The sequence below is a fragment of the Styela clava genome, chromosome 2 (genome assembly GCF_964204865.1).
Source record: "Styela clava chromosome 2, kaStyClav1.hap1.2, whole genome shotgun sequence".
Lineage (NCBI taxonomy): Eukaryota > Metazoa > Chordata > Ascidiacea > Stolidobranchia > Styelidae > Styela > Styela clava.
In genome coordinates this window covers 9,678,580-9,700,915 of record NC_135251.1, presented here as the reverse complement: position 1 = coordinate 9,700,915, position 22,336 = coordinate 9,678,580, and the positions used below count along the sequence as shown (strand labels likewise).

At 31.8% G+C, this 22,336-nt stretch overlaps 3 protein-coding genes across 3 annotated transcripts; 2 read left to right on the top strand and 1 right to left on the bottom strand.

Moving 5' to 3' along the window:
* Positions 1 to 5,001: 5,001 nt before the first annotated feature.
* Positions 5,002 to 8,558, top strand: LOC144431395 (delta-type opioid receptor-like). Its single transcript, XM_078119490.1, has 5 exons — positions 5,002 to 5,133; positions 5,632 to 5,794; positions 6,676 to 6,838; positions 7,865 to 8,046; positions 8,363 to 8,558. The coding sequence occupies exons 1-5, from the start codon at positions 5,055 to 5,057 to the stop codon at positions 8,556 to 8,558; spliced, it is 783 nt and encodes a 260-aa protein (XP_077975616.1). The 5' UTR covers positions 5,002 to 5,054.
* Positions 8,559 to 8,783: 225 nt separating this feature from the next.
* On the top strand, positions 8,784 to 10,995 carry LOC144431326 (kappa-type opioid receptor-like). Its single transcript, XM_078119333.1, has 4 exons — positions 8,784 to 8,917; positions 9,677 to 9,880; positions 10,187 to 10,296; positions 10,510 to 10,995. The coding sequence occupies exons 1-4, from the start codon at positions 8,897 to 8,899 to the stop codon at positions 10,661 to 10,663; spliced, it is 489 nt and encodes a 162-aa protein (XP_077975459.1). The 5' UTR covers positions 8,784 to 8,896; the 3' UTR covers positions 10,664 to 10,995.
* Positions 10,996 to 13,439: 2,444 nt separating this feature from the next.
* Positions 13,440 to 20,733, bottom strand: LOC120336311 (somatostatin receptor type 5-like). Its single transcript, XM_039403971.2, has 9 exons — positions 20,605 to 20,733; positions 19,823 to 19,979; positions 17,808 to 17,970; positions 17,077 to 17,258; positions 16,610 to 16,774; positions 15,888 to 16,023; positions 15,256 to 15,465; positions 14,985 to 15,094; positions 13,440 to 14,647 (listed from the first exon to the last, which is right to left on the bottom strand). Exons 1-9 carry the CDS (start codon positions 20,669 to 20,671, stop codon positions 14,467 to 14,469), a joined length of 1,371 nt encoding a protein of 456 aa, XP_039259905.2. The 5' UTR covers positions 20,672 to 20,733; the 3' UTR covers positions 13,440 to 14,466.
* Between the last annotated feature and the right edge of the window lie 1,603 nt (positions 20,734 to 22,336).

The following is a 22,336-nucleotide window of genomic DNA, read 5'->3' as shown; positions in this document are numbered from 1 at the left end:
GTTTTTAGGACTGGTGCATATAGTGAAGTTGCAAAATTGCGTATGTCCGCAAGTCATACCACATTTCTGCCTAAGTCACAGTGCGCCATTATGACGTCACTTAACTGCGTCATACAAATTAACTTAAATCCGACTACGATCAAAAAATTGAATCATGGCAAATTATTGACTCTCAATGGCATAACAATACCATTAGGAAGTTTTTTACGTTTTTTTAAAACTGCTAAAAATGACTTACGCAATTCGGTTATTAGCGTGACGATATTTCAATGAAATGTTTGACGAACAAAAGTTACGTTTCCGTGTCTTTCTTATTTAGGAACATATTTGTAACGTATATATTTTACAAACTTGCTAAATAAAATGACGGAGACGTTGGGTGACTGCGAGCCAATTGAATTGAATATTTATACCAGTTATGAAATTGCTACAACATATCCAGGTAACCCTTGTTATTGATTTTGTTGTTTAGGTATCTATATCTGTGATATTAGATATCTTGTATGTGATTTTTGACAAAAGTGTAAATTATTAATAATACCAGTTTATTAGTTCACCTATTTGGCTAAATATTTAAAAACGTACCTTTGCCAAGCTAAACCGTTTTTAGACAATGATAAAAAATTAATGATGATATACAAGTATTAAGTGGCTAAATAAATAAATACTTTACTATAGTGTTTACCAACAAGCATAACACACTATTTTACTTTTAAAATACGTTTTCGGATATGTTAAAAATCCCAATATATTATAAAAGTATAAAAAAGAAATTTTTTACTAGTTAACTATTTGTAAATTTTATTTAGGGTATTTTAAGCGACATTAGCGGCATATCAATGAGTATATCAAGTATATTTTAATAGTCTGATTTGCAAGTCGTTTTTTATTGTTTTTTGCAAAATATTGTTACATTTCGATGTAGATTACAATCACACCAATGGAGACGATGGATATACATTGAATCCAGAACTTTGAGCGTTAAATGCTTCCAGAATATTTGTCTGTGCTGTCGGAGTTTTGGGTAACATTATCGTGATTGCAATGATTTTGTTGCTGACTGAATTTTAAAAAGGACACATCGGTAAATGCATTTTATGTGAACGCTTGACTTGTGTATTTTGCGGTTTTATTTCTAGATATGGGGTCCGATCTAGAATTAGCTGTGTTCAAGTTAGCTTTAGTAGGTCGTGTTAGGAACGACAGGGCGACTGAAGCTGCTTTGCTACTCCTCATTCGTCACACGATAGAGGCCAAGTTTCACAGTTTGAGTTAAACTATAGCAATGTAAACACGAAGACAAAATATTTGTGAATAGGTAAAGAACAAAATTTGTTACTATTATCACAAAATCGAAACCCGGGAATTCTGCTTTTCTCAGAATTAGAGGATTGTGAGAAGTTAAGTAAAGTCATTCACCGAGTATGAGACAAGTATGAGATCGAGAATGAGACTGTATTATAGACTTAGCGAAGAATGGCTGCAACAATACGCCATCTTAATAATGACCTTCTGAAACGTGACATTCGGATATGAACGTATACGTACGGAGCTAGAGAATTCAAATCGAAGCGAAACATACTGTATTGATTTCAGTCATGGCTTCTTTTGAAGTCAATACTTGAGGGTATATCGGATAGTTATTGCTATTTAAGGTTACTTAGGAGATAAAATATATACTATTGCTATGTGACCTAAATTTTCTGCCTTCAACTCATAACAGCTTATAGACAAGAATAGAATTATAATCAGTTCGAGGTTTTCAAATACATATATACTTTGAGTTGAGACTATAAAATTTACTATTTTAAATGTCAATTTTGTATTGTCAGCAAAACGGAAAAACTTTAATCAATAATATATTTAGCTTCTTGAAAATTAACCACTTAATGCCGGAATTATGATCCGCTGAGAGAAAAAAATCGCCGCTTCGGTTATTTGCTAATTCAAGGCCGTAGAATACGAATTCAAACTTATTTTTTTTTATTTTACCCCCCATTTGGGAGAAAAATTTTTGTCACGAAATCGATACACTCGTCCACGTGATGAATTTATTGTGTCAATACTCACACGTATTGCGACTGATACGAATGGGAATATAACAAATTCAATTCAAAATAAACGAAATCGGACAACAGAAAATGTTCAGTGGACCGTACTGTTGGTCATTAATATACGCCATGGTACCACGCAAAGCAATTTTTGGCTTTGTTTAAACATAAATATACTCCGCATTTGGTACATCTGATTACCGGCTTGCTATCACACCCAGGGAAACGACATCGCTGTCTCTTAGCTTCTACCACAGGCCAATGGCCAGTGGCGTCGGTTCTAACCTCATTGTTGGGATGTGGAGTAGCTATTCTTCTGATTCGTGGTGGGGTAGTAGACAATGGCCTGCCTCGCTTAAGCGGAGTCGATATTTTCCCAAGCTTGCAAAGAGATTCTGCCACCGAACTTCGAAACGATAAAAGATCTCGCTGCTTGTTACTCGCAACTCCCAGGGACTCACAATCTCTTCTGTATAGGATCCAGCTGTTTACAATAGCCAAATCAACCAGGTGGAAGAAGATCCTCAGGTAGTACTTTTTTGACCGAATGCGTATTCTATAGTAGGCTATAAGCGCATCTAACAAGTCTACGCCTCCCATGCTACGGTTATAAAAATCTACCATAAAAGGACGAGTCACCATTATGTGCTGTTTCGTGACGTTGTCCCATCTTCGGACTTCTGATGTGGGCATGGCGCTGGCAAAAGAACTGGCAATAGTTACACTTCGTTTATCATACCACTTCACAACTCTTATTTCAGTGTCCTCAACACATGACGTCTTTTCCTGATAACATCCCCGTCCTCTATTTTTCAAATCTTTGTCAGATTCCAGCTCGCATCCCAATAACCGATTTTGTCTCGCCGTCCCTATACAATAGATCTTCCTTTTGGCGAGAACGGACATCAAAGGTATGGACGTAAACCAATTGTCAAAACAGAGTATGTGATTTACATCATTCTCCACATTATCGGTCAGTTTGATGACTATGTTAGCACTAGCTCCGAGATCAGGGTAACCAGAAACAGGATGTATCTTTCCTGTATATATTTCAAAGTTGTGTACCAAACCATCTGTTCCACACAACATAAAAATTTTATACCCCATTTGTGGGGCTTTTTGGGAAGATATTGTTTCAGCCCTGACCTCCCAGTAAACGGAACCATCTGCTCGTCGATACATAAAACTTGCTCTTGATGCAGTGGTTTGAATTTTGCTTTAAGCATTTCTAACGGGGGTCTGATTTTAAACAATCGATTTTGTTGAACATCAGAATCGCCATGAAGTAAATCGTTGTTATTGAAATGGAGCATCTTTTTTATTCTTTCCCATCGATCACGGGTCATTACATCGGCAACGCAGTTAACCTTTGTTTCCACAGCCCAAAACATGCGTGTTCTCGGTAGACGAAAAATAGACATGTAAACGACACAACCAAGAAACTTCTCCATTTCTGGAATTGTAAGGTTTAGTTGTTTGGAGGGATCGCTTTGGCTCGCATAGATATTGGTTTCCGCAACTATTTGGTGCATTACATCCGAGTCAAAAAAATATTTGAAATATTCAATTGGTGCTCGCACTGTTTCCGATTCATACTCACGGCCTTTCCATGCAGGCAGCTCTCGTGCTGATTCTGGGTCACTTTCCTGTACAATCCTCCATACGGGCTTCCTACGTGGGATATTGATTCCAATACACACCTCGACTTCAACCACGGAAGAAACTGACATCTCGCCTGACCCTCTTGCTTCCTGATCACTTTCTCCTCCCTGGTCAATGGATATATCCTGACTAGCAGCTTCGTCATCTGAACTTTCTGACAACAAGGCATAGTCTCTAATCTTTTTCGGTGGTACATATTCATCTTCGCTACTGCTGCAGTCACTGTCTTCGCTAACATCCCCACTAGGTGGAATACGAATTCTCCAATTCTCCTTCTCATCCATTTTTCATTATTTGAATAAATTACTTCTACCACTAAACAATTTGAAGAAATTCCTGCATATTACTTTAGCCAGTCAATATCAGAAGCAAATCTTGATCAAAATATTATCATTACTTTAGGCTTTAGCCAGTCAACATCAGAAGCAAAACTTGATCAAAATATTATCAGGTTTAGAGGGAAAGACATTATTTTAACTAATTAAACTTCACTATATATAAATTTCGATAACAGAGTTACACATACTTAAAACATATTAGATTATGTTCCTATTTCTGCTCTTCAATTTCAAGTGTCTTGGTTTATGAAAGACAACTTAAACTGCAAAACATGGACGGATGGGACGATTTAGTGACAGTTGGGAAAACTGGCGTCAGCAGTAAACAACTAATTGTTAGGCAAAACTCTTTTCACCAAATGAAAGTACACATAACGGCCTCTTACTGTGATTTTTTTCGACTCTCTGGGGTAAAGCTTTATACCCCAAAAAAGACGACGAAATCCGACTGCTACAGACATCACATTTCAACCGACATCAATGTAAACAAAGATGGCTGACCACAAAATATGAAACATTTGGTGGCGCTAAATATGCTCAAACGAGAGAGTGGGTACAGACGATTTCGGGACAATCGCCGCTTTCTCTCTAGCTATCCTGGTTCGTACTATGGGGTGCAATAAAGTCAATGTCCCGAAAACGACCCCGTCGTCGTTAAGTGGTTAAAGTTGTCGATATGAAGTTGTTATTCCGTATTCGAGTTTACCAGCCTTCGATATAATATGATTAAACAAATTTCTCAGATATGATAAATATTTATATTTGTTTTGTACAGAATGGTAGCTAATAAATTATTTGTGACCCCGGTCTCAATTTCTTAAAATGAACTCCTTCAGTTTGCACTCAGAAATTTGAAAAATAACGGAAGTTGCGTTGAACTATATTTTTTGTCTTTTGACAGTGCAATGATTCGTATGTTTTGACGAATGGTTTAATGGTTGCGTGTATTTATTTTTTGAAGAATATATTTGTAACATATATATTTTACTAACTTGCTAATAAAATGACAGAGACGTTTGGTGACTCCGAGCCAATTGAATTGAATATTTCTACCAGTTATGAAATTGCTACAACATATCCAGGTAACCCTTGTTATTGATTTTGTTGTTTAGTTATCTATATGTGATTTTTTGAAAAAGTATAAATCATAAATAATACCAATCTATTTGTACACATATTTGAATAAATATTCAAAAACGTATCTTTGCCAAGCTAAAACGTTTTGAGACAATGATGAATATTTAATGATGATATAGTAATATACTATATAAGTCTCAAGATAGCTAGATAAATAAATACTTCGCTAGTGTTTCCTCACTAGCAAAAAACACTATTTAAATTTTAAAATACGTTTTTGGGTAAAAAAAAATCCCATCACCTTCTCCGATAGTATATAAACTTATATTATAGAAGTATAAAAAAGAGAGTTTTCTTTAATCAATTGTTTTTATCTTAATTTTATTTAAGGTATTTTAAGCTACCTTTAGGGGCATATCAATAAGTACATTAAGTATACTAATTTTAACAGTCTGATTCGTTTTCATTGTTTTATTACAAAATAATGTTACATTTCAAATTAGATTACAATCACATCAATGAAAACTATGGATATACACTGGATCCAGATTTTCTAGCGATAAATGCTTTCAGAATATTTGTCTGTGTTGTCGGAGTTTTGGGGAACATTATCGTGATTGCAATGATTTTGTTGCTGACGGAATTTAAAAAAGGAGTAACACATTGGTAAAAGCATTTTATGTAAACGATTGACTGATGTAAATGGCGTTTATTATCTCTTTTGTTTATGTTTTGAATTGCAAAGAAAGCCTTACCAAATATCCGACCTATTCGTACTTGTAAACATGTAGACTTTGCAATTTTGCAAACGTCTTTTACTCCGAATAGACAGACTCAGACTGCATTTACAAATGAGACATGCAAACAACAACAAAATTTATTGACTTTCGGGATTATGTGGACTCCATTTCAGACATACATGCCCAGTTTTGTCCCAAATCTACCGCCAGTTTCCCGGGAAATCTAGAATTGTGTTCGCGATCTAGAATATATTAACATTACCTATAACTTCCGAATTACGCTATACGCGCAATGATTTCTGGCACTGACTGTGTATAAACAATGTTGTGCAACTGAATTTAAAAAAGGAGTTACACATTGATAAATGCAATTTATGTGGATGCTTGGCTGATGAAAATGGCGTTGATAATCTCTTTTGTTTATGTTTTAAATTGTAAAGAAAGCAATCTATAATATCTGACCTATGCGTATTTTTGAACAAGTGATATATTACTTTCAGACCTTACATGGTAATTTTGGTTTATGTCTAAATAAAAATTAACGCTTTTCAACACGTACTCAATGTTTTCTAATATTAACTACGTCATCAACGAGGTCTTCATAAAAATATTGTATATTTCATTATACTACGCTTATCCTCACGCCTCTGCATCTAACAGATACATGTGCAAGCATGCGCGGATTTCAAAAGATATACTTCAGGACCTTTAAAATGACTGGGCGATCACGCCAATTAAACCTACAACAATTTTTTTCAAAGTAATTGTATTCAAAAATTATAGTATTAACCTATGACACTTTTATAGGTATATTCTTCAGCTTGCCATTGCTGATTCTGCGTTTCTTTTGACTCTCCCGTTCCAAGTTGTTGAAGATGTTAACAACGCATGGATATTTCCAGATGGGATGTGCAAAGCAAAAGAAACTGTTTTAATCATAAACTATTATAGTTCAATTTCTTTCCTCACGGTAAATTATTTTTTATTTCATTTGGTTATCTTAGTAAAAAAGTAAAGTAGTGTTAGCACCGATACTATTTTGTATTGCAATTTCATATATTAAGTTGCGTGGACCTGTATCACTCACGCTTGGTGTTATGTGGTAAATGTGACTGATGGGTTATCGACAAAAAAAGCTGATAAAATCCTTATTGCAATTCGTAAGGCTACATTTTACAAACAAAGCATGATTGATACAGAGGAAACATAAAATAAAGTAATGCGTACTTCAAATTAATTGATTACTACCTAGCACCCGTAGAATTTGAAAGGATAGATTTTTGATTTTGAGTAATTACATGAAAATGATTAGTCGCATATTGCCCCAGTAAAACCAAATTAGTTTACGTCATATTCAGAGATTAATTTGACAGTTGAATGTAAAAATTGACACAGGACCCTACCTAAAATTATAAGTCAAATAGGTACAGCTTTGAAACCCAGATCAAAAGATGGTCTCTGGACCATAATGACCGAGGATACGAACGTCAATTTCGGAAAAAGATAATAACAAATACTTTGCTATTACAATGGCAATATATAGGGGTCGCGGTCCAACTATTACACAAACACGTGCAAACATTTCCTGAGAATTGCCTCTATAGGTTATACGAAACCATTTTTTATGATTGATGCAATCATGTATAGAGAAAATTTCGTAGGATTTTCTAGTGTGTGTAATTATTAACAAGTCCATATTACGTATATATTTCTGTATTTGTTTGTTCTATAAACTGTATCGTTGTAAGTCATAATATAATACCATAACATGATTTGATTTCAATGTTGATCACACGGCGGATTTTTTATTAATTAATGTTTTTCAAATGATTAGGCAGGATAGTTCGAATTTTAGGGCTAATTCAGATTTTGGAATAAAAATGAATAGGGTTCTTGCATTATTTTTGTTTTCGTATCAAATCCGAATCTATTTTGCCAATGAATTAATGCTAGTTAAAATACAATTCTAACACTTAAAATATCTCTGTGCATTTAGGTGATGGCTTTGGATCGTTACATTGCAGTGTGTCACGCATTCTCAGACCGGTTGCAAAAATTACGAACTACAAAAGCAGCTTATATTATTACTGCTATTGTATGGACAGTTGCTATATTGATATGTACACCTATTATGATGTACAGCACAAAACGAGGACGTGAACCTTTTTGTAGATGCGCGTGAGAAACTTTTAAATTTTATTTTTTTTGCGTATGTGAAGATAAATAATTTTTGCTAAAACACAGGTATTACCATATTTCAAAACATCTCATCATATATCATCATCTATTTACCGGAAATAAATATTCAAATTTCCCCATGTATATGTTTATTTTGATATATATTATGTCGATTTTTTAATGTCGTTGATTAAAGATTGGTCACTATATATTCATTTTTGATGTTAAATGCCAGGAAGATCAGAGGGTCGAACTTTTGAATAACATCAAATTTCACGTTTCTTACTGCCAGACCCATAAGAACCATCATTTTTAGACTGCAATTCCCCGAGTATGGTCTCGATATGGAAGCTCACGATATTTGCTTGGAAGATTACCATCCCGACAATGATTCTGGATCAGGGTACGGTTACGACGAATGTATGAAAGACATGACCAACAAGGAGAAATCGCCTGCCTGTTCGCCGCCAGATGATAATGTGTACTATTCTTATTTTTTCACGAATGATTGATTTCATTCTTGCTATCATCGTTTTTCGAAGTTTCTGATTTGTGCCTATCATTTGAACGTGTTTCTACAAGCGTTGATCTCAAATTAATTAACAGAAATACATTCTTTTTGTTCACAAAGCCTTCTTAATAAATTTATATATTTCATAGAGTTGACTTATATCGCACTCAGAACTTATCTATCTTAAGTTTAATTATCTTAAACTTATCTTTTTATAGTGATTACCCAGGAGAAACCTTATCAGAAAGCGATGAGTCGGGTGAAACTCCTAATCCAGGGTGTCAATATAACAAATATAACCTGGGATTTATTGGATTTCTCTATTTTAATTTTATCGTGATGTTCATCGTCCCTTTCATGGTGAGTTTTAAGTTGTACTGATGAAAGTTGTACCCTTCGCTTCATATTTACTAGTTATTTTGAGCGATATTTTGCATAATAAGACAATAACATAATTAGTCCAATAACCTATAATTGACCCAATATTCTGGTCTATTAAATATTTGTATCTTTGCCAATTAATAAATAACAGTTACAGGCAGTTGGTAAAAGCATAGAAGATACACGCTCGGCCATGCATGAAAATAAATGTCGATTGATCAATTGAACGATGCCAATTATATCTTTAAAACTTCCTATTATCTTATATATTAACTTATATGCATTATTTCGGTTTGGGTAATTTAATTTGGGAATCATTTTGTTAATTAAATTTCCCTCAGATTTAGAAGTAATAATTTTATAGCACAAAACATTGTAATTTATTGGGTCACTATATAATTTAATTGAACGTTACTTGCGGATTTGATTTTCAAAATTAATTGTAGCTGACACATTAGATTTGAGAGTTATTATTTTATGAGCTATTAATTGTTAATAAGCTTCTTACTATACCTCCTAATTGGGGCCCGTATGTTTACGTTTCCACAAGGATGCTTGAACAAAATAGCATTATAATGAAAAATATTGATAACATAAGATATAATAAACAATATTCGATGTTTGATTTAGTTTTATATTGTTTTATCTGAAAAAGTTACACTATAATATTCTTCTCTTTCGTGGAAAGAAATTATGCCATTCTGATAACGATATTAATTATACTTCATGATATTACAGATTATCGCAGCTTGTTACATTCTGATCATTGTTCATTTACACAAAAAGCGATTTCGAGGGGACGCATTGAGTAGAAAAACAAAACATGATAAAGACACCGATAGAGTGGTTATCATGTGCGCAATACTAGTCATCGTGTTTGCAGTCTGTTGGCTCCCATATCACTCTGTTCAAATAGCAAAACTGACAGGAATTTCAGGAACTGTGAGTAACTGCTTGTTGAAACTATTCTATAATAACTATTCTATAATAATAATGAAAACTCATAAAAATTATCCTAAAACCAACACTTCCTCATAATTATACAATTGCTTGCACAGATCTTTCGATTTTTACAAATTAAGTCATTCAAATGACCAATAGGCCACATATATATTGTTGTTCACTCGAAGAATATTAAAATTGTTCACTTTTTTAATAGCTAGTTTATGGTATGAACTTGCTCGTTGTTTTCTTCTTAAAAACGTCTTCAGTATGTGCTTTTTATATTCTCTGATTTATATTTAACAGAGTGACTTCTGTAGCAAAATCTTCTACGCAGTTTCCCTTGTGGCTTATTCGAACTCTGCCATTAATCCATACGTCTATTTCATCGCTGCAAGATTTAAGACTCAATTAAGGTAAGTTGAATGCATTTCAAATTAAGGCTTAAAATTTAACATTCATCTGATGTAGCAAAGGGATGCATCAATTTGTTTGAAAATTTTGAAAGTGATATTTGTTATTTGAGCTTTACAACTACCCAGCGATTGATTAACTTTGAAATAAAAAAAAAACATGAAATTTAATGGAAAATTTTTATTTATATTTATCAAATATATATTTGTTTTCAGACTAATGAAAAACAGTAAACCTTTTTCTGTGATAATGTCGTTTCTCGGCAAGACAACAAAGGCTGACTCAAGTAGCAATAAATCACCAAGGCGCACAATTGTTAAAGATGAAAACGAAATCGAAGACCGAGTACAAGAAGATACAGAACTATAAAAATACAATGATAACACATATGTTTCGAGAAAATAAAAACTCCAAAACTTCCTGAACGTCATTCACAAATGCAAATCATAAAACATTTTGTCGGCATTGAATTATAAGAGTGTCTTGTAGACAAAAAAAATGATTGTTTTGCTATATTGGTTTTAATTACATCGTTTTGCTTATATGTTATTCTACTAGAACTCATGTAACTTCACAAGTGTGCTAATCTGAATATTATACTATTATTTTTGTGATGAACTGAACGTTAGAAACTGAGAAACATTTTGTTTCAGCACAGTTCTATTTTTAGTTTCTTGTATTTCCTCTATTGAACGGTTGAAGCTTAATTAATAACAATGCTAAGTTGAAGTTTAAGAACTATCACCTATTCATACAAAAATGTAATCTAGATACTTTATCCACTATTATGCAATGTTATTAGCCATCAGCAAAATTGTTGTCAAATACTCACAATCTCTGGAATAAAATCTGTATTTTCAAATATTTTAGAAATCCTTATACAATCCTAACTTATTGTACACAAAATGTGTTCACTTTCTCCAGGCATATCCACATTAATAATGAGAATATAGTTCTTGTGAGTTTTTCTATTTCTTTTTTTCAAAATATTAATTTGTAAAATGGATTGAATGCAATGTTTCATGACAAATGCAGTTTGAAAACTTATATGTATCTCTACATATATATTGTGAACAAAAATACCAGCTTTTGTGATGAAGGAAAATATATAAAAACAAGAAATAGAACTATTCGCTTAGGTTTATTTATTAACACATGTTTTGAAACAGAGCTATTTTGTAAAAATATACTTTTACATCCCCCTTTGTGGCAAACGTTTTGTAATAATGTGAAATATGATTTTGGTACTCTTTATAAAATATTTGACATTGACACACCCGTTTTATTGCCTTATTCAATCATAGTATTTGTAAATTGAAACATAATTAAAGTGCATGAGGTAGTTTGTAATATAGGTTAGACAGTGAATAACAGTCTATAGCAGAGTTGTCCCGTCTTTATAGCCGAAGGGCCACATGTAGTTTACGAATGATTGCGCGGGCCACATTACATGGTAGTTATGTTCTAGTTTTCATTACTCACAAAATTATGAGAACAATGAAAATACGAAGATACAGTAAAGTCAAAAGTTTTTAGTACACATAGATATTTCAATGTGAAGTATGGCACTTCTTTTATCCAACAAGTTTGTTAATATTCGTACGATGAACGATGTAGCAATGCGAAGCGAATTTTCCCTATTACTGTCAGAAATTAGTGATATCACAGGGGATTTGACATGGTTCATCTGTGAAAAAAGTTGCTTGCACAAGTAAGTCCGGTCAAATATTGAGATCATAAAAACTGCCTCTTCAAGCTTCACAGAAAAAAAGGCAGGAAAACATATTGAAATACATGGCAGACGATAAAAATAAATTCAAATATCTCTTTACATCGAGAACGCTCGCAAAGAGACCTAAAAAAACTTTCAATAGCTGAGTGGTTCTTCTCGTGCGCTTGGACGACGAGGAATAATTTTTATATTGGATGTTTCAATAGTGGCTTGTGCTTCGAATAATACCGCGCAGGCCACATGTGACCCGCGGGCCACGGTTTGGACGACAGGTCTATAGTATACTACTTAAGGTAATTAAAACGCATTAATTTGAGAATAAATCCTGCTTTTAGTCTCAAGAAGTTGTTTTATTCCATTTAAACTAAAGATTGTTTAATAATTCATTTTGATTTTTTTTGACATCACCGTGCAAATGTGAAATCTAAATAAGTTTGGCTCATATGCTTGTAGAAATCACTTTGTTTACAAAACTGGCAAATGGTCGTCAAGGCTTCTTTAAAATGTCAGCACATTTTCAAAGATTGACAATATAATTATTTTGTTTTGCTGATGTGAAAATACTGTAATAATTTTTTATATAAAAAAATCAAAAATATAGTTTAAGATAATCAGATTCGATCTTGTATTTGATAATTATTTTAAATTTTGTAGACAAGGTGGACACTAGTATATATTTTTAGTCCTCATTCCTAAATATTTGTAATACTAGTTATAAAATCTCCATCTCGAATAGAAAATATTATTCATATATATAGATAAAGTTAATATAATTCTATAAAATGAGATTATTTATATCATGCCCCACTTCGACGGTTTACTTAAAAAAAAAATTATTCTTTGAAGCTATATACATTTTTATGGTTGTTACGGTATTATTATTGTTCAATTTTTATGGAAATTCAATAGATCAGATGTGTTACGGGTTAGCTTGACCAAGAGATTTAATTTATATATATTTATTGGAATATTTTTGAACTTTTAACAGAAGTTCAGCTAAATCTGTTTAATATTGCTGTAAATACAATTTAGAATATTTGAACACATTTACTGTATATCCACACTTATAATATGGCTTCTCGGTATAAAATTTATTGGGATGTGACAAGTTAGAAAGGCAATGCTTCTTACCTGATATTGACGGGTTGTATAGAGTTGTACACGGTGTACATACTTTTTCAGAATGAAAAACTTCACAGCAAGTATGAAAACTTTACATTACGAATGTAGAATATAACTTATCATCTGCTTTCAAAAATATTTATTAATATCCATTCCAAAATGAATTGAAATAATTGACATGATCACAATAATTGGCGCTCAAGAAGTATGTGCACCAATATGGCGGACACCGCAACTTAGTATGTGTACGCCATTATTTTTTTCCAATTTTCCTTATATATTTCCTTAGGTATATTATGAGTTCCGGGATTAGCCAAGTGAATACCGTATAGTATTTGTACCTGAAATTATGGCCCAACCTTAACCTGGTACACTTACTACTACAAAAGCACTTTATCTGTATATTTATTTCATTAGAAAAAAAAATATTCTGAAAATTAAAAATATAGTGAAACAAACACGAAAAAGATAAGCGGAGATTTTATTTGATGGTGGATAATTTGTTTTGAAGAAAACCTATATTTGTAAGTCATCGTAATAACTACGATTTACCTTCTTACAGTATAAACTAGTCAGAAATATTGGAGATATCGTGCATTGCTTATGTTTGCCAGATTTTGAAAAAAATATCAATATATTGACTTCAAGTCAGTCAAAATATAATTTGATTTGTGTATACTTTTATTTGTAAAAACTGTGGGATATACGTCAAAACTGCAAAAAATGCATCTGCCCGGGTATATATCAACAAAATAAAATACCAAAATATTATATTATTTCTTCCGAAACATACCAGCATATGTTATTGTTGGGTTAAAACTCTATCTTTGATATTGTATAAAATATAATTAAACTTTATTTATTCATTTATCTTTTTAGTTACATAGAACTAGTTGTGCCGGAGAAATATTATGAACATTTTGCACTTTTGATGTTCTTTCATTGGATGCAAGAATGTTTAACAACAAACCGAGTTCCATCTCATTGAACAATTTCGCAAATTATAATTTTGAAGAATTTTTCAAATAGCTCTGAGAACTTCAAATAAGAAAATAGTTCTGCATGTAAATATGCAGATAGAATCAATGGCTTTTATTATAGTTTATTGCCATATCTATGGTCACTGAAGATCTTTTAAAAATAATCAATCTCGCTACATCATATTGATGAAAGACTACGAATACAATGACGCTCAATAATTTTCAAAGTATTTCAAAACTCGAAGTTTTCACTGTTTCATAGTTTTCAAATTACATTCAATGTACTTTTATTTTCTTTCAAAGAAATGAATTTATAATGAGTGCAGAAAAGGCAAACACTAAACTCCCGATTCGCGTACACGTGTGTCGTTTTCATTATTATCTTTTCCATGTGTGTATTTCGCAGTTTTATCCCCAGATGTGGGGTCCGATCCAGAATTAGCTGAGCTCAAGTCAGCCCTAGTTGTTCGAGTAAGAAACGTCATGACGGCTGAAGCTGCTTTGCTACTCCTCATTCGTCTGTAATAAAATGATGTAATAAAAGCTAATAAATTAAAGAAATTTTTTGGATATATGTAATTCTAAATTAGCATATAATCGGCATTAGATTTAATAAAAAATTAAAGTTCTAAATTTCACATAAATTATTAATTAATACTGTAAAATAAACTTTCCAAAAAATTGACTTTTAGGCATGACAATGCTTTTGCAAGTTGCCAAGTAGTCCGGTAGGGGAAAACATTTAATAAGATATGAATAAGACACGCTTACACAGTTATAAAATTTGTTTATCCAAAAAAAGAATTGGAACACTAGACAGATAGTAGTGGGTTGCTTAGGAGCAAAATCAACTTACCTTAATTGTTGCTTGAATCGGGCACCGATGAAATAGATATAGGGATTTATAGCAGAGTTCAGATATGCCATCAGAGATGCTGCGTAGAAGAGTTTGCCACAGAAGTCGCTCTGAATACAAAACTCTTGATAATTGATGTAAATGATTGTTAATTAAAAATACCGTTGTGCAGTTTTGGCTGTTCTTAAAAATTAGATTTTCAGTTTAGCGAATTTTGTTCATTATATAAGTTAAATTGGCATTTGATATGGACATATTTTTCAATACTCACTGTTCCATGTATTCCTGTCATTTTTGCCATGTGCACTGAGTGGTATGGTAACCAACAAGCAACAAACACTAGGACGAGCGTTGCACACATAATCACTACTCTATTGGTATCCCGGTCATCCTTGGTTGGTTTATTGGAACCACAACTGTCCCCACGGAAACGTGTTTTACGGAGGTGCACTATAATGAGGGCGTAGCACATTGCTATGATCTGAAATAACAAAATGATTTAGTTTTGTCAATGACAAATGGAAGTATTTTTGAAAATATTTCCAATAAGTTACTCACCACATGAGGGCAGTAGTGGTATAGTAAATCGAATGACAAGAGTTTACCCTTTTTTTAATTTTGGCCCTTCATTAGTCTATATTACAAAGTGTACGAGGACCTTTCAATACTCTCGTACGAAGAGTAACATAATGGAAATCTTGAAATAATATTGATATTATGTATATTTCACATATGTATTTCTACTAGCCAAAAGTCTTTTTTAATTTTTTTTTCCAATCTATGTCAGTCAATCCAGTAAAATATATCATTTGCAAAAAATATCAGAAAAAATGCTGCTATTGATTTATATTCGTAATTATATCAAAAGTTTTGATAAAATATATTTCACTAATAACCACTCACTATGAAAGGAACGATGAACATAATTATGAAGTTGAAATACAAAAATCCAATGAATCCTTTGTTATAGTTTATATAATGACAACCTGGATGCAATGTATCTTCTGACTCCGCTATGCTACCATTCCCACTCTGTTCGCTATAAAAATTATGAGTATATGTTTAAGTTACTTTTTACTAAAATTCAATATGGTCATATTTACAACATTAATAACATCTAAATTTAAGACAATCCTAATACTTAAAATAATCATAAAAATTTTAAATTGCAAAGTAACTAATTTAAATTAATTTCTACTAGAGCGAACTTTTGGGTTATGGAATTGGGCCTATTTATGCTGGTATCAGAGGTCAAAATACACCGGCGTAATTCAGAGTGTAATAAGTAGGGTTGGCTACATGTACTATGCCTTTTTCATATTGAAAGTTTAAAATTCCCAAATGAATAATTAGACAGTTAAAAATCATTATTGAAATTTACCTATTTTTATAAAATATCAATATATCTGAGAACTTCGAGAATTATATTTCAAAATTTTTTGAAAATTTTTCCATTAACTTATATTTTCTAAAGCTCTTGAAAGGTTACCTAAACTTTTTGTAATTGACATCATCATTGGTCGATCAGAATTTCATATTATACAGTAATTTCTAATTAAACATTTTGGTCCAAATGAAAGGTGTATGCAAACTCAAATAAATAAATAAAAACATATTTGGCATACTAGTCAGAAAAACTCGGCTCGGCGCATGCTGGCTCACTCTCTTGGTTAGCAAACAAATCTAAACAATCCTCATAGGAAAATCCTGATCCCAAGTCAACGTCCGGTCCCATTCCTTCAGATACACAGATTTCATGAGGTGACTTCATTGGCTCAGGAAATTGCAATCTAAAATGAAAACGTAATTATACAACCGCCATTTATTGTCAGTTAGAAAATAAGCAAATATTTTCAAATTATGACAAAATAAGCATTTGTAATTTTAATTAACACTAGAATTGGTAAACCAGCATATTTCGCCAGTGAGACATTATAAATGCTTTCCAAATATAACACAATAATACAGGTTGGAAGTAGGACATAAGGCGTGCAATCTATTGCATGAACTGCAATACAACATTGATTGTCAAAAAAATAATTTGGAAGCAAATTTATTTGCTTATATATATACATATGATTAAATCCCTTACTCGCATTTACAGTATGGCTCTTGTCCTCTCTTTGTACTAAACATCATGATGGGAATGCAGATCAATACTGCAATTATCCACACTACAGCAGTAATAATATAGGCAGCTTTCTGGGTCCTCAACTTTTGTAGTCTATCAGAGAACGCGTGACAAATTGCAATGTATCGGTCCACAGCCATTACCTAAACATACAAAATTTATAAATTTGAATAGGTTTAGATTTTATGTGACATTGAAAAATAACGTTTTGAATGAATAAAAACGCGTCAAGCTTATTGTCATGTAAACCATAACAAACATAGTATTCAGCTCCGACAAATTGAAAAGATAATGGGTTAATTTAAATTTTTCAGGGTTTATTTGAAAAACATATATCATTTGACCTATTTTGAGTTTAATACGTCACGTCATGTAATTGGAAAGTATCTAAAAACAGATTTCATATAGATGATTTTAGACAGATGACAGATTTCATATTAATGCATGCCAATATGCAATTTAAAACTGAAATCCAACAAGCGTGAATTTGGCAATGCAGACCATCAATGCTATTAAATTTTGATGCTGACTGCCCAGGGTAGCATCGCTCTAATTTTCCAAGTAATAAATAGATGTCTTGTTTATTTCCAATAAAAGACAAAAAAAAAACATTCAATCACCTAATAATCTCCTGAGGTATTACGAATATGTGAGAAGACTAAATCAAAAATTTAGATACAATAAAAGCGTACCATGAGGAATGCTATTGAACTGTAATAATTTATAAACAATATAGCTTCTTTTGCTTTGCACATTCCATCGGGGAATATCCATTCGTTATTTACATCTTCCACAACTTGAAACGGAAGAGTTAGAAGAAATGCAGAATCGGCGATTGCAAGTTGGAGAATATACCTGAAAAAGGGAGAAATATTAACTAAACCATACATATGCAGTTGAACAGAATCATATTATTGATGACTTTAAAATAATTCTGATTATACTTTGGAATAATAAAAAATAATTTAGAGTTAACCGATTGAATAGAAATAAAATTGAAATAAATATTTTTTCAATCAATTCTATTTAGAAGCGATGTCAGGATATAAATAATGATAAAACGTGTTATAACAATGCTAAGATAGTCGCGGGGAAAACACAACTGTTTTATATGTCTAAATGGAATAATACGTTAATAATATAATTACCTAATTTCATGGAAATACAGGCAAAAATGTGATTATGTGAAGCATTTTACGCACAGTTTGTAGTAAACTTGTGATAATACCAAAAATCATAAAATAATTATTCGATTGATCATATTTGATGCTGGGCGTTCCAAATAATTTGCCGGTACTATTTTTGTCTGGAAATGTGTTTCAAAGGTGTCTGTGTGTAATTAATCACATACGCTGGACAGTTTTTATTTTTTAAATGTTAAAATGAGATCACGAAACATCCCTTTTTAGCACATAGACTAAAACAGCATATACCGAAAAAAAGTATAGAAACTGATTTTGAAAATTATTGATCCTAAATATGAGCAACTAACACTGCAAACTTATGAACCTGGTAGCTTGGTTCTGGTTTGACCTAGTATATTATAAAATGTTGGATTTTTTAGATAATTGGTGTTACCAGTAGATTTTAACCTTATGTGTATGGTACCAATTTTGTTAGATAATATAAAAAAAGGTTGTTGGCTGAATACTTTATGACGCGACAAGGTACTTTTACCTATTGATGTTTAAACAGCGAAATAGTCGAAACTTTTGAAAAGAATCACCCGTTTTTATTTGCACGAAACCGAAAATATGATTTACGTGCAAACAAAAAATGTTTTATCCAGTTTCAGCTTTTATTACAGATATATATGCAAAATAAAAATAAAATAAAACAACGTTTGTTTCGTTGGCTAAATCTTTTTTGGAATATTTGTTTTCGATTGTTCGATGAAACTGAGTTTGGACATACTTTATTCTACAAGGATAATTTACAAATTGGTAAATTTGAGTCATCGTGTTTTAGCAATTCCGGTATGAAATCAGTTCCTGTAGTAGCGTAAATTTAAGATCACTTACAAAATCAATCATTTCAACAAATTACAAAGTGTAAGATATGAAAAAAATTGCCTATTTCGTATTCACATTTCAACATATTTTTCCTTTCCTTACTACTATGGCGGCCTATCAGTATGAACGTTAATTTTCAACTCATTTTGACAGATCATATATATTTTAATATAAACCCATATTATGAATTATTATTATCATCAACAATTCCTAACGAAATCTATTCAGAATCCAAGATTCGATAAAAAGACTTCAAACATTAGATATCAGTACGTCCAATAGTTTGTTAGCAATGCATATATTGCATATACTGACCTATTTGGCAATCTTACTTGACTATGAAAATTATTTGTTTATAGTTTATACTATATGTTGCAAACAGTGAAAAAATTTCAATTATATTTCCACTATTGTTTTTCGGTGAATAACATAACACGTATATTTCTTTCTGAGAAATTCAGCGGTAAATCTATTCAAATTTATAACTGCTCACTCGGGTGTATAAAATTTTCAGACTAATATATATGTGTCCATTGTTTGTGTCTTCAATATTCTCTAATTTTGACGTGCTCAATAGGCTTATACACAACAACAAAAATGAAATGAGCAAAACAAATTTTTTTTCTTCAAATTGTCAAAATTTCTAAAAAAAAATTTTGAAATTTTTTGTTCAAATCGGTTGAAATATTTCTTACCAATGTGTGATTCCTTTTTTGAACTCTGTGAGTAGCAAAATCATCGTAATTACAATTAGGTTTCCCAGAACACCAACTGTACAAACAAATACACGGAAACCATTTATGGCTCGTAGTTCTGCATCTAGAACGAACTCCTCGTTTGTCACGTCGTAATCTGGAAAAATAAAATTCAAATAACAGCGTATAACAAACAACAAAAATAAATGAAGCATAAAATTTTAACAAAGCGATAAAATGTGCTATAATTTTTTATCATTTTAATACAGCAAGGCATATAACATATAATCTCTTGTTTGCAACCTCCTCATAAACTTGCATTTGATGATAAAATAATAGGTTATAAAAGTCCAACATTCATCAAAATGAAAAGTTTAACTGAAAACGTAAATTTTTTAATTTTGCAGATCAGAATACTATAATCAACGGTCTATAATTTAATTTTTACATTTGGAATTTGTGTAATTATAATAAATATGAAATAAGTGCATACTAAGTATATTAACCCAGTTACATCTTGGATAGCCTCGACTATAGAATGCTAATTGGCTTAAACAACAATTCATTCGTATAATATTTATTTTCAGTCGGCATAGGTTGAATGCATTATATAGAATGGATTCTCCTGGAATCTTGCGTGCCACACAACAAAGTCTTATCGAAAATTAAAGTTCGTTTCAATTAGAATGATTTCAAAGAATTTTCACGATAATAAATTTACCTTAAATTAATAGAATTGATTTTAAAAAAAAAGAAGCTTGACAAATTATCAACGCACATACCCGCGACAGCTGTAGTAAACACTGTTTGGTCGGATACAATCTCTTCAACTCTTGGAAATCCAGCCATTTTTAGTTAATAACTAGTTTCTAATGTACACTATAAAATATAACATTCTTAATTTACCTCCAGAATATATGGCTGGCTTTATTTTATTCTATATTTTTGTTATCAATATCTAGAAAAGTTCACATTTACCGCAAAGCTATTTTATCTTATCTTATACAATGATCTTCGTTCTGTTTGCAGAATTCACGAAAATCCACAAACCAGTATATCACAAATTTATGAGCATCTTTTGAAGCAGTATTTTTTCATTAGTTCAAAAATCAAATGAAATTTAACCGCGAAATAGACCACGATGGTTCGCAGTCATCCAGTAACCCGATCATTTCATCATATGCTTCTCAATATACTGTATATTAGTGGATAACATGCGAAAAGCTCAAACATTATGGTATTTTTGATAACTTACAAATGCTGGCTGTCTACCTCCTTATCTGATGCGCACAACCAAGAGAATAATAAAAAATAAAATATTCTTGCGCAACTTCCTACCCGAATTAACGATCAAACTTTGATTGAACTTTTATAAGTGAAACCTGTTTTGACAAATCAAAATTTACATTTATGAAAGTGAAATTCTAAATCATGATTATTGAATATAGGTTCTAAATCCCGCCCACAACCCCTTGATAATACTAAATAATTATACTGAAGAAGCATTGAGTTTCTGAATTGCACCATTTCTTTGCGTTTAAATATATCTTATACTTATAATTGTTACTGCGTTTTATATAAGACGTTTCCTCTGACATAAGAAATGAGAAATAGCTGTTTGCTCAAACTCTGGACCTGAACTAAGCGTACGCAGCGATACTATGTATTCCTTAATCAATAACTATGGAAATTTGGTGTGACGTTCTACAATTATTTTTACATTCTACATACTACGTGTTTTTTATTTTTTTACAGTCGCTTCCACGTTCGGAAGTCACGCTCCAGACCATCGTCATATTCCAAACTACGGTAAACACACTTTGCTCAGTTGGTAACAGAAACTTGATTGGCCGTCGAATGCAAGTGGACGCGAAAAAGAATTCATATCTGATTCAAGCTTGTAAAAGCACGGGAACCTTGATTCTCGAAAATAAGACATGACCTTGCATTGTCGTCAAGTACACGTTTTTAACAAGATAAGAAGAATTTAGCAAGCGTAGCGCTGACATGAAGAAAATTAAATTTTCAGAAAATATTACTTTAAATTGTGACAACATAAATACCAATAAACAATGCTATTTATATTGACCTATTCAATGAATCGAAACAACTCTTATAATCGTTTTTATTTATCAATTAAATAATTATGATGATAGAATAATATACAAATAAGTTAATATTGTTTCTGATCTATTCAAGTTACTCCTTTCATATTCAAGCTACACAATAAAGTAAAACCTGGTTCTCCTAATAAACAAAAGAGTAATGATAAAATATATTGAACTAAACTGTGAAAATACTGTTCCCATAAATTAAAATAAAAAAAGTGAAATTTTCGGCAAAGCATAGGTCATCATATGTCAATGGAAAGATTGTCTTCTAGCGAAATCCTTAAGTATGATAGTTTAGAAATCAATTTATCCTATAGTTGGGACTTAAAAAGAAAGATTTTTTCACAACTGCAACAACTACTCCAAGCCTCTCAAACAAACTACTAACAATAGCAATAGTTTA

Bases quoted from the DNA above. Each gene is read 5' to 3' on its own strand.
- LOC144431395 (XM_078119490.1), top strand. From the start codon at position 5,055: ATGACAGAGACGTTTGGTGACTCCGAGCCAATTGAATTGAATATTTCT. The intron at 5,795-6,675 runs GTAAAAGCATTT...ACACTTTTATAG, and splicing joins AAAAAAGGAGTAACACATTG to GTATATTCTTCAGCTTGCCA. The intron at 6,839-7,864 runs GTAAATTATTTT...CTGTGCATTTAG, and splicing joins GTTCAATTTCTTTCCTCACG to GTGATGGCTTTGGATCGTTA.
- LOC120336311 (XM_039403971.2), bottom strand. From the start codon at position 20,671: ATGGCTGGATTTCCAAGAGTTGAAGAGATTGTATCCGACCAAACAGTG. The intron at 17,971-19,822 runs GTAAGAAATATT...TCCCTTTTTCAG, and splicing joins AAAAAAGGAATCACACATTG to GTATATTCTCCAACTTGCAA. The intron at 16,775-17,076 runs GTAAGGGATTTA...TTTTCATTTTAG, and splicing joins GAGCCATACTGTAAATGCGA to ATTGCAATTTCCTGAGCCAA.
- LOC144431326 (XM_078119333.1), top strand. From the start codon at position 8,897: ATGTTCATCGTCCCTTTCATG. The intron at 9,881-10,186 runs GTGAGTAACTGC...TATATTTAACAG, and splicing joins TGACAGGAATTTCAGGAACT to AGTGACTTCTGTAGCAAAAT. The intron at 10,297-10,509 runs GTAAGTTGAATG...ATTTGTTTTCAG, and splicing joins AGATTTAAGACTCAATTAAG to ACTAATGAAAAACAGTAAAC.